Raw genomic sequence first — 15,566 nt, forward strand, 5'->3', positions numbered from 1 at the left:
TTCACACCCTGGCCTCTGTTACTCTGGCCCAGCCCAGCCTCCCTCCCGCCCTCCAGACCTGGGCCCCCAACATCGTTTGACAGTTCACCTCAATGCAGTGAGGCTGCCAGGCGGCTCCAGACCTCCATCTCCTGCCCCTTCTCTGTGGTAAACAGCCCCTCCCTGTGCTGGAGGGCTCAAGCCTGAGCTCAGGGCATTCTTGGTGGGCCCTGCCTCCAACATCCAACCCATCCCTCAGTGCTGACACCCTACCCCGTGTGGTCTTCCATGCACCCGTCTCTCTGCCTCCCAGCACCTCCTCTTAATCCAGGCCCCCACCTCTGCAGATACCTCTTCAGTGCTTTCCAGAGTTTTCCTGCTTAAAATTCCTCCAGAGCTTCCTCAAATCCTACCTTGGTACCTGGCCTGCCCCTTCACCCCTGCACCCTCACCACCCTCCTGCATCGGGGCCTGTCCACACACTGCTCCTGCCCCCTAAACTTTCCCTGCACCTCCTTTTTCATCCTCCTGGCCCTTCCAGCCTCAGCTTCAGTGTCACCTCCCCAGGGAAGCCCTCCCTGCTATGTCAGTCCCTTGTCCTTGTGCTCATCCCTTGTTAACCTTTGTGCCCCCAAGCCCCTCCCCACTGCAAGCGTTTTGATGACAGACGACTCCTTAATGCAAATAGTGGTGGCCTGAGAGGGAGGAAGGGAGGGAGAGAGGAAGGCAGGGGAGGGGGGTGGATGAAACCCCACAAATGTGTGTTGTCCCCCACCCCCTCCCCCGGCCCCGCCCCAGAAGGGTCTGGGGTCCCAGGGGCTCTTTCTTATTTTAAAGCAGTGTGTGCCCCACCCCAGTCAGCTCAAAGGTGAGGGAAGGAACGTCCACATGGCCAGAGGGTTGGCGGCGGGGAGCGGGGGTGGGGGGGGGGGGATGGCTTCTCGGCCCCCCACCCCCTCCTCTGCCCACAGCTCCCCCTGCCTGTGGGACAGACTCAGGGGCACTGGAGGCTGGGGAAAGTGCCCCCGGATTCTGACCCTGCTTTCCTCACGCCCATGAGTACCTCACTTGGATCCCGTGACATCAGAGAGAGGCGTCTTTAAGACCGCGTTCAGGAGGGAGAAGGAGGCCCAGGGTCACCCAGCTGGTGGCAGAGGTGGCAGCAGGCCCACACCTCTGCATTCTCAGGGCCAACACAGCTTCTCCCTCAGGGTGGGTCCTGCAGCCTCTCCACCTCGAAGTCAGAAGCCAGAAGCCGACTCCCGGCCCCTCCACGCCTGGGGTCTCCAGCCTCCTTGAGCCCCTAGAGAACCGGCACAAACACCCCCATTCAAGGACGCACACTACGGATGCCCGCGGGGGTCTTCGGCCTGTGAAGCTCATCATGGAGCCCAGAAGGTTCTGAGTGGGCTGTCACCTCTCTCCCTGAGGACTGGAGCTCGAGGTCACACTTCCTTCAGTTAGCTCTCCTGACTCTGCTCACAACCTGCCTGAGAATTAAACGGCCTACTCGCCGTCTCCGGCCGGTCCCGAGGCCGGGTGGCCGGCCTCCCGACCGCCCAAGCAGTCGGCCCTCCGTGTCCACCGGCACTGCACCGATGCTGCACCGTACTGAACGTGTAGGATAATGAACTTGGTCATTATTCCCCACAGTACAACTATGTATATGGCATTATTATAATCTAGAAATGATTTAAAGTGTAGGGGAGGACGTGCGTACATTATGTGCAAATACGCCATTTTATGTAAGGGACTTAAATATGCGCTTATTTTGGTAACCGAGGGGGTCCTGGAGCCGACTCCTGGCGGATACCGAGGGACCCCTCTACTTGTTTCTCCTGGAGGTCAGAGCTGGGGGAATGAGGCCGAGACCGCACCGGTGCCCTGGAAAATACGTCTTAAGGGCCCACAAAATGCCACATGCCACCACCAGGGGGAGCCACTCCGCAGCCGAGCTAATCGGGTGAGGCCCCTGTAGGGAAGGCCGCAACCGCCAGTCCTCCCACTGGCAGGCGGAGTCTCTGGCACCTTCCCCCTGGGTGTACGCTCGGCCCAACACCCACCCCAGGCCCCACAGAACGGCAGCCCCACCCGCACCGTTCCGCCAGGGTGCCCGGGGCCGTGCACACCTCCTTCCAGAGCACCTGGCACCAACGTGGTCCCACATGGGTAAAGGTTCTTGGTACGACCAGGGGGCGACCGAACTTGTTAACAGCTCCTTCGGTCCTAACTCCAGCGCCCCCCACCGTGTCCGGCCTGGCAGCAGCAGCTCGGTCACCCTTGGCCACCCACCACACCCAGTCGCCCGAAGGCACGCCTACCCCTCCCAAACTGGCGTCTCCAGCACACTGTCCCCGCGATCAGCTGGGCCAGTTCAAGATCCACCCCTCCTCATCCTCGCCCCCTCCCCAGGCCTAAAGAAACCCAAACACAGAAAAACCAGGCTCGAGACAGCTTTGTTAGAACAACTCAGCAAAATAAAATTCCGGTTTATTGTTGGACAACATTGTTTCACACATACATCAAACAGGCCAAAAAAAATAAACAGCAACTTCATAGACAAAAAAGGAAAAAAAGAAACCTTTTATCTTTGGCCTTTTTAACCATCTCATACAAACCAACTACTTATAGTACAGCTAAGTACATACACAAAAAAGTTACTGGAATGCTCGGAATAAGATTGTTTTTTTGTTGTTGTTTTTGCTTTTTTTACAAGGTTTTTTTTCTCCTTTGAGATTATAATGAACATGGTCACACCACAAGTAAAGTCAGAAGTAGGACAGAGGACGCTCCGAAGGCTGGTTTGGTCATCCGAGATCATTAAAAATGGCTGACCCCTAACAATATGTACAAAAATATAAAATGTAAATAAAAAATACAAACAAATTTTCCTTTTTAAAGTACTTTTAAGAAAAAAAGCAGGGCCTTAGAAGTTTTGGTTCTTTTTTCCTCCCCTGTTGCAAATTCACGTTGTGGTTGTGGTTGGGTGGTGAAGAGCGTGTGTCATCTGCGGGTGGCACTGCCTGCGGTGGGCAGGCGGGCGGACTCTCTACTCGAAGGTGACCACGTTTAGATTCTGAGACCGGAAGTGGAGGGTGAATAGGTCACGGAGGCCTTTTTTTTTAAGTTTAACTTTTCCTTTTTTGCTGTCTAGTCATCCTCGTCGGTCTTCTGCTTCTTGGTGTCAACATCGTCGTCCTGGGCAGGGAAAGACTGTCAAGGTCCCCTCCAACCCACTGGGCCCACCCACCAACTGCCTCAGCTCCTGCTGGCAGAGCCAGGACAGACAAGGACCAGACCCCGGCAGCTAGAGGCCTGCGGAAGCCAGGCCCCATGCTCCTCGGTCCTCCTCATGAGGGTCCACTCAGGACCACAGACAACCCCAAGTACAAACAGTAGGTCCCACTCAGCCCCTCCAGCTTTATTTAGGGCCTCCCGCCCCAGCCCTCTCCCCTCAAACCAGAACTCACCTCGTCATCTTCAGCTGCCCGTTTGCCCGTAGCTGCCTCAGCCTCCTCATCTTCATCTCCATCCTCTTCCTCACCTAGAGAGAAACCAAATCCCAGGTAAACCACACTGCCTTCCTCAGCCTGCATCCGCTCACACCCAGTGGCAGCCAGAATGGGGGGCGGCTGCTCCTTGCAGAACCTCCCAGGAAGACATCTGCCAGGGTCGAGTGTCCCTGATCTGGCTCTGCGGCCTGACAAACGGGGCAGTCAGGGCACCCACGCCACCCATACAGGCACTTGGCCTCACAGGGGAGAAGAGCCCAAGCCGCTGCACCCAGAGACCAGAGCAACAGCACACGGAAGGCAGTTCCGTGGGAGCAAACATGCATGTGTGGGGCACGGCTCCACATCACCAACAAAAAATTAGAAAGTTCCGACTCCATAGGAGCAAGCCAGTTCTAAGTGGTCCTCCCGCCCCCATCCCCAGGATCCCCCAATACCTCCCCATTTGCCAGACAAGGCCAGAGAAAGGTACCCAAAAAGGAGGAGACGGACAAGGCTACTCACCATCGCCTTCCTCCTCCTCCTCCTCCTCCTCCCCACCTTCTTCCTCTTCTTCATCTACCTCGTTGTCAGCCTCCTGCTCCCCATTTTCCTCATTCTGCTCGACAAAAAACATGCCAGGTTATTAAAGAGGACAGAGCATGACCCCTTCCCCCAGACCCTGCCCCAGGCTTCCACAGCCTCAGCCCACCCGAGGCCCTCATCAGCTGATCCCCTGGAAGCTCTATCAGGACAGCTGCACACAGGAACTGCCCCAGAGCTCAGCCGCCGCCTCCACCTGGACTAAACCCAACACCAGACTATGACAAGTTCTCGGCCAGGAGCTGCTAAACGTCAAAAGCAAGGACACTCACAGCATTCCCGTTAGCAGGAGCGTCTCTGCCGTTCTCCACCTCCTCCACAACTTCCTTCTTCTCCTTTAAGTCCTTCAAAAAGGAAAAGGGAGCCAATGAGTCTTCTCAGCAACCCAGGGCTGGCAAAGGGGCCCGGGACTACAGGTATGTGCGTCGTGCTGAGCCGGATACCCAGTTAAAAGGGCCCCAGGATCCCAGTGTGACTGTGGTCAGGATTTCGTGCCATTTCTCAACCCCTGAAGAAACACACTAAAGATGGCGCACTACAGCTGTTCCCACTGCCCCCTTAACTTAGGTTTCTTAGGAAAAGAGCCATGTGCCCAGGCCCAAACCCGTCTGGCCGGGCGGACGAGCCCGGGAACACTTCACTCACATACACCTATCACAGACTTGTTTCGAAGCAGGAGCTCCGCCTCCCACAAATCCCTCTTGGAAGGCTGCAGATATGCGCCATAAATAAACCTAGTAATACAGGAAGGACCCTGAAACTGCGGGAGAACTCCCGTGGGTGGACCAGCCTGGGAAAGGACTGGGCGGGAACTAACAAGCAGAGCTGGAGAGGCCGCCTCACCATTCAGGCCTCTTCGCTGAGCCCGAGCGCCAAGCCCACAGGAGCCCAGGACCCCAGAACGCGGCAAGCGCATGTCTTTGAGAAACCCAAATCCCACCAATCCCCTGCATCCGCCAGCTGTCCCAGCAGGTCACAGACCGCTGCCTGGAAACGGGGAGCAGGCGCCGCGCACCCAGGCCCAAGGCCTTCCCTCGCTCAGAGGCGCGCCGCCTGGAGCGCCCCATCTCCCTCCCAGCCCCTCGCCCGTCCCCGCCGTGGCTCTCGGTGTCCGTCGGACCGCACCTCTCGGGGCGCACACAGCCCGCATGCCAAAGAGCAGAACCACGCGGCCACCCCGAAGCCCCATAACTTTTTCTACCCGGCGAGGCCGAACCGGCCGCCAACACAAACAGGCGTCGAACGGCCCGAGCTCGGGGACCGCTCGGCACGGTCCGGCGAGAAGCCCCGGGGCACCTGCTGGCCCCGCTCGCCCCAGACTGCCCGCTGCGGACCCCGGCGCCGCCCGCTCCCGCCCCCTGGCGGCCGAAGCCCCGGGGAGCGGGTGGGGGCGGGGAGGTCGCGGCGCGCAGGCGCGCAACCCCCGCCCGGCGGGCTTTGCGCGCGGGCCTCGGCACGCACCGCGCGCGCGGAGCACGTGGCCCAGAGCTGCCGAGTGCTCCCCTGACCCTGGAGACCCGGAGCCCACGGGCTGCGATAGCCCCGCCGAGCGCGCGAGTTGCGCGCCAGTCCTTCCGGACATCCCACCGGCTCCCCCCCCAGAGGGCCTACATGCATCCGCCGCGTCTCTGCATTTGGCGGGCAAAGTCCCGCGGGAGGCCGCCCCGAAGTCCGCGGGGTTTTTGCAGTCCCGCAGCCGGAGGCCGTCGGGGACGCGCTCCACGGGGCGATTTATTGCCCCTAGCGAGAAATTACCTCGGAAAAAAACGAGCGCGGATGCCCGCGCAGGGGAAGGCCGGCCGTCTTCCCCAAACTACTTCCCGGGCTGGGCCCAGAGGCGGCCGGCGGGAGCCCCTGCGGAGATGCGGGTCGCAAACTCCGCTCCGCTGGGGGAGTCGCCCATGGGACAGAGCCAGAAGTGACGCCAGGGGCACCGGGGTTAAGGAGACGCCAAGGTGACTCGCGCCCATCCCCGAAGGAAAACGAAAAGAGTACGGACAGGGACCAAAGAGTAAAAAAGCCGGTCCTTCTCCAAGGCCCGCGCTCCCGCCGAGGGCGGAGACGCTCGCCCCGGCGCGAGCAGCAGGACCGACGCGGCGCGCAGGAGCGGAGCTGCGCCAAACGCGCAGAACCTCTAAACCGAAGGCAACGAGCCCACAGCACCGAGCCCGACAACACTCAGCGCCCGGCTCGACCTCGCCACGGGCCAGCCGCGGCCACAGCTTTTGTTCGCCCGCGGCGCCCCCGGCGCGCTGCGCACCCGGGGCTCCCGGGCAGCCGCGGGGGGCGCCCATCGGCACCCCGGCGCGCCGCTCCTTCACTTTCCGTTTCCTCCCCTCCGGCGCGTGGGCTCGCCTCCTGAGCCAAGCCCGGCACCGCTGGTGATTTACTGAAGCTGGGCGGCTGCTCCCAGGGAACACCCCCGCAGGACGCCCACCCCCGCCTCCCCGAGAGCACCCCGGGAGATGAAAACCTTCGCATCTCCGCGGAGACAATCGACGTCGCGGCCGGCCGGCCCGCCGCCCCACTCCGCCTTATCGGAGCTTAGTCCAGATAAGCCTCCTCGGACCCACAGCAAGGCGCGAAACCGGGCGGCCCGGCACCGAACAAAGAGCAGCGCCGCCGGCGGGCGCTTGCCGCGGAGCCGCCACTTCCCGCAGCCGGCCCGCGCCCGCACGCGCGCCCCCCCCAACACTTCCGATTGCAACCGCGCTCGAGTTTCAAAGTTATTTCCGTGCGCCCGGCGGGCCGACGACCCCAGCCCGGCCCCACTCCTCCCGCTGCTGCTCAGGCCATTCACAAACAAGTTTCAGGAACCGTGGAACAACCTCCCCACCAGCCCCGCAGCCTCCGCGTCCGCACCCCCGGCGTCCCCGAGGGCGCCCGGCCCACTCCCCGACGGGCATCACGTCTGCCCGCGGCGTTTCCCGCCCCCCCCACCCCCGCGCACACAAAGAGTGGGCTGCCTGGGGGCCTAGGCCGGGACGGCTGGCCTCCCCGCGGAAAGGAACCGCAGCGGGCTCGGGGCAACCCAGCCACCGCGCGCCAAACACCGCTCCAGCGGCAGCGGCGCGCAGAGCCCGAAGGGGCGGGCGGCGTCCAGCCTCACCTTGGTGGTGATCTCGGAGCTGGTGTCCACGGCCGCGTCTGACATGGTGGGGCACGCCGGTGATCCGATGCAGCGGATTAAAAAGGAAGCGAGAGTTCGAGGACTCTGGCGACAAAGCTGCCGGAGTCGGCGGCGGCTGAGGCGCGCGGCGGAGGTGGCTGCGGCGAGCGGGTGCCGGTACGGGAACAATGCAAAGATGGCTTTTCAGAGCAGCCAGTGGGGAACTCACGCGGCGCCAGAACCTTTAATATAGATTAGTGGGCGGCGCTCGGCCTCCCCTGCCCGAAGGCTATTGGCTGAGCGCAGGGAGCGGGCGCTCGCTCATTGGCTCGATTCCGAACAATGGGCAAGCGTGCTTAAAGCGGCAGTGCCTTGGTGCGTCCCGCGCTGCGCAGTCGCCGGCCGCACTGTCATTCAGGGCCTGAGTTTGCCGGGTCTCAGCGGCGCCGAGGCCGCGGGGGAGGGGCGCGCGGGCGCGCTCGGGGCGCGCGCTCCCGCCGCTGTTTTGCTGGGGCTGCTGACGCAGAAAGCCAAAGCGCGGCAAAGCTGCCCGCCCAGTCCCCCGTCCTCCCCCTCCCCGCGACTGCTGGGAAGGAGGGGGAGGGAAGAGGGGGCGGCGGTCGGCCTTCGCGACGGCTGCCAGCGATGGGGGAGGGGAAGGCCCGGTGCTGGGCTGCGCTCGCCCCGGGCGGTGCCCAGCGCAGTGCCCGCGGAGATGCCCGCCCACCGCGCCTGGGCACCTTCGACCGAGAATTGTCCCAGCGCATGTGGGCGGAAACCCCAAAGACGAGCGATGAGGGCGCGAGGCCGAGATCCGCGCACCTGGTCCGCCCCGTCTCTATCACGTCCACCTCCCCTTCCCAGCCCCGGACGTCCCGAGCCCTTGGGGAGGTGACCCCGTCGCCCACCGCTAGCCCGGGCGTCCGCCGCCCGAGTCAGCCGACGAGCGGGCTCCCTGCCAAGCACACACAGTCGGAGACTCATGCATCGAGGGGGCGCTAGGGCCGGTGCGGGCTCCTGCCCTCGAGCAGGACAGCCCGCGGGGGTCGCGCCACACAGCGGTCCCGAACGCCAGGGTTCCGGACGGCGCCTGTCACGAGCGGTTGGTCACTGCCGTCGCGACAGCCTCAGGGAGCCTCTTTCCAGGGCCCGGCCATCGAATCTGCCCCGCTCCCACTCCACTTACGGGGCTGCGAGGGGCACATGAACTTATACATTGCAGGGTTATTGGAGAGAAATAATCATCTAGACCAGTTGGGTTAGTCCTTGGGGGCTCCTTGAAGTTTAGGGCGCCATTTGGGGAACCACGCGGAGCCCCGAGAAGGGAACCATCAAGACGCCACACTCAAGATGGCGTTGGGCTCGGCAAGCGTGGCGTGACGCGGCGATCCAACCTGCGCAGATGACCCGAAAACCATAGCTTACACTTTCCTTATTGCCAGCGCACTCGGCTGTCTAACTGAGAAACCAGCTGCGTGGAAGGAAAGCTTGGAATAGGTGGAAAGATGGTCCAGAAAAATATCCGTGCCACACACAAGATGGCGACAGATACTGTTCATCCCTATGTTACCAGCAGGGGGCGCCCGACACGGAAGGCGGGACTCCGGAGAAACGAGCACACATTGGCTGAGAGTGGCGGGCGAACACAAAGTTGACGCTTTGCGTCCTGCCATTGGCTGGTTCCGCTGCCTGTCTCTTGGGGCCGCCGATGAGGGAACGAAGAAAACCCGGAGTCCGGGATCATGGAGGAGGGACGGATGTCAAGTCCATTAGAGCTTGAAGTCAGAGGCGAGAGGGGAGACTGAGTCGCCCTTCTTAGTTTTCTTAGGTCAGGGGCCAACTCGCCCCATTACCACCGCGAGACCCCCCCTTTGCTGAGGGTACCACGCACTCGCCCGGCTGCCTCTCCGCGCCCCGGGCTCCGCTGCCCGGCCGGGAGGAGGCACAAGTGCCGGGGCGCCTCCCGGGTCTGGGCCCCTTCCTACTCTCCCTCTCCTGTACGCCTCATGCCCGCATCCCCCTTCACATCTGACAGTCTGGCCGCTGGCCTGTGGGGCTTTCCCGAGCGAGTTGTCCTTAGGGGAGAGAGAAGCTCGGGATCCCTGTCCTTTCGCCGGGAGAAACATGGGGCAGGTGCTGGACAGGGCGGGGGCACCGCGCCACCTCCCGCTGCCCAGCGGTCGCCATCCCGTCCCAGGTACACAGCCGCGGCGGAGGCGTCCGGCGGGTCTCCGCCCTGCCCCAACGCGCCCCAATGGGTGGAGGTGGGATTCTCCCCGAGGATGGGCGCGCGCCGATCCAAGAGACTCACAATGGTGTCCCCGAGGGCCACGCGTCCCAACTCTTTGTTCGGTCCCCTCCCGCCCGCCGCCGTCTGCCTTTATGGCGGCGCGGACCTGCGGCCGCCCTTCGCCCCAGAGGAGGAACGGGTTTCTATGCCCGCTGCCGCCGCGACCCCCTCCTTCGTGCCACATTCTCCGAGAGGTGGAGGGACTGTGCGGCATCGTAAATAGAGCAGGAGAGCGCCTTCTACCTGCGGCACATCCGTTAAACTCTGGTTACCCTCGAGGGGATTGTTCAGTCCACAAAACCCGGATGCAGCAGCCGCAGCGAGAGCTGGGTCTGTGCCACATCTAGGCGATGGAGTCTTCTTCCCTGTCTGGAGGATGGTCTTAGGCAGTCGTCTCTGTGTCCACAGCTGAAAACTAGACGTGACTATTTGGATTCTGGCTATTAGGGGGGATGCGGGTGGGGGTGGGGAGCAGGGGCAAACATGCGGGAGGAGCTAGGTGAATGTGAATTTCCCTCGAAGAACTGCTTTGCCTGACCCTGTCCCCATGCAACTGGCTTTGCTAGAACTGGGTAAGGGAGGGGCTCACGTCTGCTTAGCTGTGGAACCAGCATTCACTTTTACCAAGCCTCACCGAGTGCCTGCTGTGTACATGGCAGTAAGCCTCTGGCTCATGCGTCAAGAATTTTCATTTATTCTCTGCACCTTGCAAGGTAGGTTGGACAATTATAGGGTGGAATCGTATGAAATTGATGTTTTTGTAGGTCAAAACCAATTGAAAATCAGCAGATTTATAGGTTCAACCTCTAATATGGTATCACTCTCCTTTTAACAAGTCAAAAAAGCAGACTAAGGGATTATAGCAAGGGACTTGCAGTAACCAAGTAAATCAGTGACCAGGCTGGGGCTAAAATCCTAGGTTGGAGGAATCTGTGTTGTTAGATGAGCCCTGGAGCAGAAGTGGTCTCCTCGGACCTCCTCCACCGTAGAAGTGTGGCTTTGATGGCTCATGAGTGGTGGAGTTATTTAGGCTACCAAGAGCCTCATTCCCCAAGTGACAGGCAACTCCCCACCTCCTTTGCTGTTTGTGAACATTCTTCCTGTCCCCTGGCACTTCCACTCATTAAGGCATCCTTGCCCTTTGCTGCTTCTGTGGCCTTTCAAACCCCCCCAACACCAGATGGTATGCCCAGGTAGGCTGCATTTCCTGGCCCAGGTCTGTTTACAGCCCGAAGTGCACTGGGCTTAAGTTAGAGCTGCTCTAAGCCAGGGGCCCCAAATGGCCTCCAGGCAAGTTTTGTTTTTAGGGAATTTGCATAGGGTTGCCTACATGCTCTCCAGTTGGACCACAGGCCTCTCCCTGCCCGGCCTGAGTCATACGTTTATTTCACCTGCTGAGCCCTGTAGGCACTTAAGTTTGCAACCCTTACACCTAAGCCATTTCCAACGTATTCCTAATTGGTTGTCTTACAATTCTGCTTGATTCCCAAAAGATCTTTCTGATGAATGCTGGTAAAGCTGCTTGGGTTCAAGTCCCAGCCTGCCACATACTAGCTGTGTGAAATTAGGCAAGTTACTTCCTTACCTCTATAAAATGGAGACCACAATAATAGTGCCTACCTTCCAGGGTTATGGTGGGAACTGAACGAGTTAATTTTCAGAAAGTGCTTAAAATAGTGTCTGGCGCATCCAGGAAAACCATCCGTGTTCTGGGACCCCACTTTCCAGTTGCCATCTGCACCTAAGTGGGTTGGTTTCACACTGTTTGGAGGACTCTGGGCAAAGGAACAATGTCTTCAGCAAATTCATCCCATATTCGGTGGGAAATGAGGGCACCGGCCTAGCTGAGTTGCTGGAAGCCTATGATTTGGTGCCCAACATGCTTGGCAGCCCCTCTGGCCTCAGAGGAATGACAGAGTCTGGGAGGCAGCCTGAGTGGAACAGGCCTCAAAAAATCCCGCCTTCCCGCCCATCAGAAACCCAGGAGTTTCAGGCTGTGGTTTCCTGGCCCAGGCATAAGGGCCTGGGGAGCTGCCAGGGGCCTTTCAACTCTCCCGCCCTACCGACCGGACGGGATTGTGTAAGAGCCATCCCCCTGCCCCACCCCCCCACCCCCCCATGCCTGCTCCCTTGTGCAGCACGCCCAGGCCTGCCCGTGCTCCCGAGGAGCTGTGCCAGAGGCCCTGGTACCCACACAGGTCTGACCGCCCCTAGAAGCTCCTGCCTGTCAGGGAGAGGGTAGGGAACATCTCTTGACATTCAGGGCCTGCCCCCAAACTGATACCCTGATTGGAGATGAGCTCAGGAGGCTGGGGGAGGTGTATGTGCTGTGTACACAGCCATCGCTGCCTCCTGTGCACACTTGTGCTGTGATGCCAGTTCTGGACTCCCTGGGCACATGCCCCCTGCAGTGTCTCCAGGAATCTTTCTGCCTCTTGGCGCCATTTCCCAGCCCCTCTTCCCTGCATGCATTTGTCTGCACACCTATTTGCATAGCTTGAGCACCGTGGGTGTTTTGCTTAAGCTCTGGTTACCGTTTGTGAGCGTGTGGGCACAGCATCACGCTGGCAGGTGAAGGAGCCCGTGGGGGAGCACAGGTGAGGACACATAGCTGGTTGCCCTGCCTGGGAATGCCTTTGAGACCAGTGCCCCTGAGGAAAGGTTAAACACCGGTATGTGACCATGAGGAGGCATTTAACTAGGCACCTCCACACCTGCCCCTTCCTGCCACCCAGCCCCATGTAGGAACCCAGCAAGACAAGGAGCGTCAAGAGGCCCCCTAAGGGTCTGTGTGCCCCGGGCCAGGCCAGGAGTCCCAGCCCAGCTAAGCTTGGAGTTGAGAAGAGGCAGGCTCTTCAACAGCTTGGAGTGTTCTCTCCTCTTCTCAGTTAATGTCAGATGGGTCTTTTCTGCCTTCCCTTCAGCACGGACGGGGGAGAAGGTGTCAGGGATGGAGGACACACCACTAGCCAGGATCTGCTCACTCTCTCTCTCCAAAGGGGAGTACAAACAGGGTGACCAACTGCCCGGGTTGTTGCGGAACGTGGAACTCTCAGTGCTACAACCAGGGAACTTCCCAGGCACACGGGGACACGATCGCACTGGTCCAGTCCTTGTTGACATGCTGGGGAGAATGGCATTTCTGAAGGAATCTATAACCCCCGCCAGAAAGCAGAGTCCTGTGGCCCTCCATCCAAAACAGCCTCCCACTTGGATCCTCCTGCCGTTAGCCACGGAGAACCCAGGGGGACGCCGGGAGCGTTTGGTTTGCACATGGCAGAGCAGGATTGAGGGGCTTAGTGAAGATCACAGAACAAGCTGGCGGCGCTGGGATCAGGACCTCCCGCACCCTTCAGGGAGGGCTCTTGGCTGCCATGTGTGTGAAGGCTGCCGTGGGCTGTGACAGCTGTGAGCATGGGAATCCGCTCGTTTCTAGATCCAGGTAGGAGCAGGGGTCTCTAGAACTGGGGGAGGAGATTTGTCAGGCTCCTTTCAAGCACGTTCTCTCCTCCAAGAGGTTTTCTGAGACTCTCGCAGGGGGAAGAAATTGAGGCTCTCCCTTGGCCAATTCTGTAGGAAAACCTCAAAAGGGGATGAAGCACAAGCCCAGAACTCTAACCTCCCCAGGGAAGGGAAGGGAAAGGAAGGTGATGGCACTGTTTCTAGGGAAGTGCGAGCTCCACGTGCATTTCAAGCCCGAGGGGAAAGCCAGAGTACACACACCTGAACTGGGAGCTGCCCTGCGCTTTCCTCAGCTGTGCTGTCTTCTTGACTTGCTGCATTGTAGCCAGGCTTTGAATTGTGACCATTTCCTGGCACTCAGCGGCTTTCTCAGGTTAGCCCATTCTCTCTGGCCACTTAGGTGCTTTAAGAGTGTTACCTCAAAAGCATCAGCCAGACACCTCCCCATCCACTTGGCTGCTGGCAAGATCTCAGTTTTCCCACTTGCTAAACAGAGAGGAGAATATGGCCCAGCTCCCAGGGAGAGAACAGTATGTATGGCTGTTTGTCCCGTCTCTGTCCTGCGCTGTTCGCAGAGCCACAGGGCTCTGACGTGGAACGTCCTTGGCCAAGACACAGTTTTGAGACCCCCGAAGTATTTATCACTTTGGTGGGAATCAGTCTCCTCTTGGGCCACGTGTTGGAGGTTTCCTCAATTAAGATTTTCAGGATGAGACAATGTATTCCAGGATGTTCTTCAGAAGTCACCATCACTGCTAAACAAGGCCGAATTTGGATTCAGGGGCATTCAGGAAGGAAAGTAAAATGTGTTCTGAAGACCTGCACAACAGATAAAATGGAAATTAGAAATTAATGATTACCAATAATAAATGAGCCTACATGAAATGAAACAGCTCTCAGAGCAGGGAGGGACACGCGTCCAGACTCATCCTTAGCCGAGAATCCCAGCTTCTGGTTACTAAAGCTTCCAGCTTCGGGGAAGGCTGTCAGCTGGCTATGGTGGGGGTCCTCAGTGCTTCCTCTCTTTTGTCCCAGCCTCTCTCCTCACGGGGCCACCAGGAGGAGTGCAGCCTGGAGGATCCACTCCTAGGTGTGACAGACACTGGTTCTAAGCAAGGCCCTTTACCTTCCCCACCTTCTTCCTCTCATCTGGACTGAAATGGGGGGATTTCTGGCCGTGGACAGTGGACTAAGCACTCACGTCCCTGCAGGCACCTGGGCTGGGGGTGGCAGGGGCAGGTCTGGTTGTGTCCCCTCTCAGTGTGGCCCTGTGCCTTGTACAGCTGGCTATACTTCATCAAGAAATGACTGTTCCGTGGCTCTGAATCAGATGGAATTGGGCCTGACGTTTGCCTGAGCCCCCATCCTGGAGTGTTCACGCCTGCTCTGTGCCAGAGGAGAAGAGAAAAATCGAACACATTTCAAAGAGCCATGGCAGCACCCCTGCAGATGGAGAGGATGGGAAAGAGCCTCATTTTACAGATGGAGATGCTGGGACCCATAACGGGAGCCTGATTTGCCAGCAGAGTGGCCCCTGGCCAGGAATAGAGCCCCCTCGGCCCTGGCTGCCAGGGCTCTATGCCACCTACCCACCCTCTTGTGGAATGACTGAGGCCCTGGCTGACACCAGCTCTGAAAACTCAGAGACCAGGGCAGACCAGAGCGGTTGGGGCCGCTTCCTGGAGCAAGTAAGACTTGGCAAGAGCCTGAAGTCAGGGTAAGATGTGAGGGAGAGTGCACTGCTGAGTCTGGGCTGTTCCAACATGGAAACAAGCCAGGTGGGCACACCAACAAGAACACAGGGCAAGGGGTCAATGGGGAGGGGGCACTTCTGAAACCTGGCTTGCCCCAACCAGGCAGGGACATTCCAGTGTGCCGGTCCACTTGGTGAACAGCTATGAGGATAGAAACCTGCAGACCTGCCCCATCGGGACATAGCAATGACCACAGCCACAACCCCAGCAACCTTAGATGTGAGCAGTAGAAGGGGCACATGAGAATGGCACCTCCTGCTTACTGAACAAACTGGGCCAGGCATTGTTCTGAGTTCTAGACACACGTTTACTCGTTCAATCCTATGAGGCTTGTTCTTATCCCCACCTTATGAAAGGGGAAACTGAGGCACAAGTGGCCAGGTGTTGCCCAAAGTGACAGAGCTGGGATTGGAAACCAGGCAACCTGGCTCCAGGGCCCCATGCTCGCTGCAGCTGCAGGTGCAGCCCCCAGCTTTCAGAGGGAAAAGTCACTGGTCATAAGCAAGCCCATCGTCATCTGCCTCTGCCCATCCCCTCTCCTCGAACGTCCTGGACAGGATCTGGGGGTTTCCTCTGTGGATTGGTAAGTTTATTCTCACCACCTGAGTGCTTATCCCCCAGCAGATGCCTCTCAGGTTGCAGGGGGAGCGGAGAAGGAGTCCCAGATAGGTGATTTCTGGTTGTCAGGCAAGATTTTTTTTCCCCTAAAGGAAGATTAGCCCTGAGCTAAAATCCACTGTCAATCCTTCTCTTTTTGGTGAGGAAGATTGGCCCTGAGCTAACATCTCTGCACATCTTCCTCTATTTTATATATGAGGCCTGCCACAGCATAGCTTGATGAGCAGGGCTTAGGTTTGCACCCAGGATCCGAACTGGCA

General features: G+C 59.3%; 1 protein-coding gene across 1 annotated transcript; it reads right to left on the reverse strand.

The window, feature by feature from the left end:
* Positions 1–2,434: 2,434 nt before the first annotated feature.
* PTMA (prothymosin alpha) lies at positions 2,435–7,409 on the reverse strand. The gene is made up of 5 exons (XM_046644748.1): positions 7,183–7,409; positions 4,346–4,417; positions 3,996–4,089; positions 3,450–3,523; positions 2,435–3,177 (listed from the first exon to the last, which is right to left on the reverse strand). The coding sequence occupies exons 1-5, from the start codon at positions 7,225–7,227 to the stop codon at positions 3,130–3,132; spliced, it is 333 nt and encodes a 110-aa protein (XP_046500704.1). The 5' UTR covers positions 7,228–7,409; the 3' UTR covers positions 2,435–3,129.
* Between the last annotated feature and the right edge of the window lie 8,157 nt (positions 7,410–15,566).

The sequence above is a fragment of the Equus quagga genome, chromosome 17 (genome assembly GCF_021613505.1).
Source record: "Equus quagga isolate Etosha38 chromosome 17, UCLA_HA_Equagga_1.0, whole genome shotgun sequence".
Lineage (NCBI taxonomy): Eukaryota > Metazoa > Chordata > Mammalia > Perissodactyla > Equidae > Equus > Equus quagga.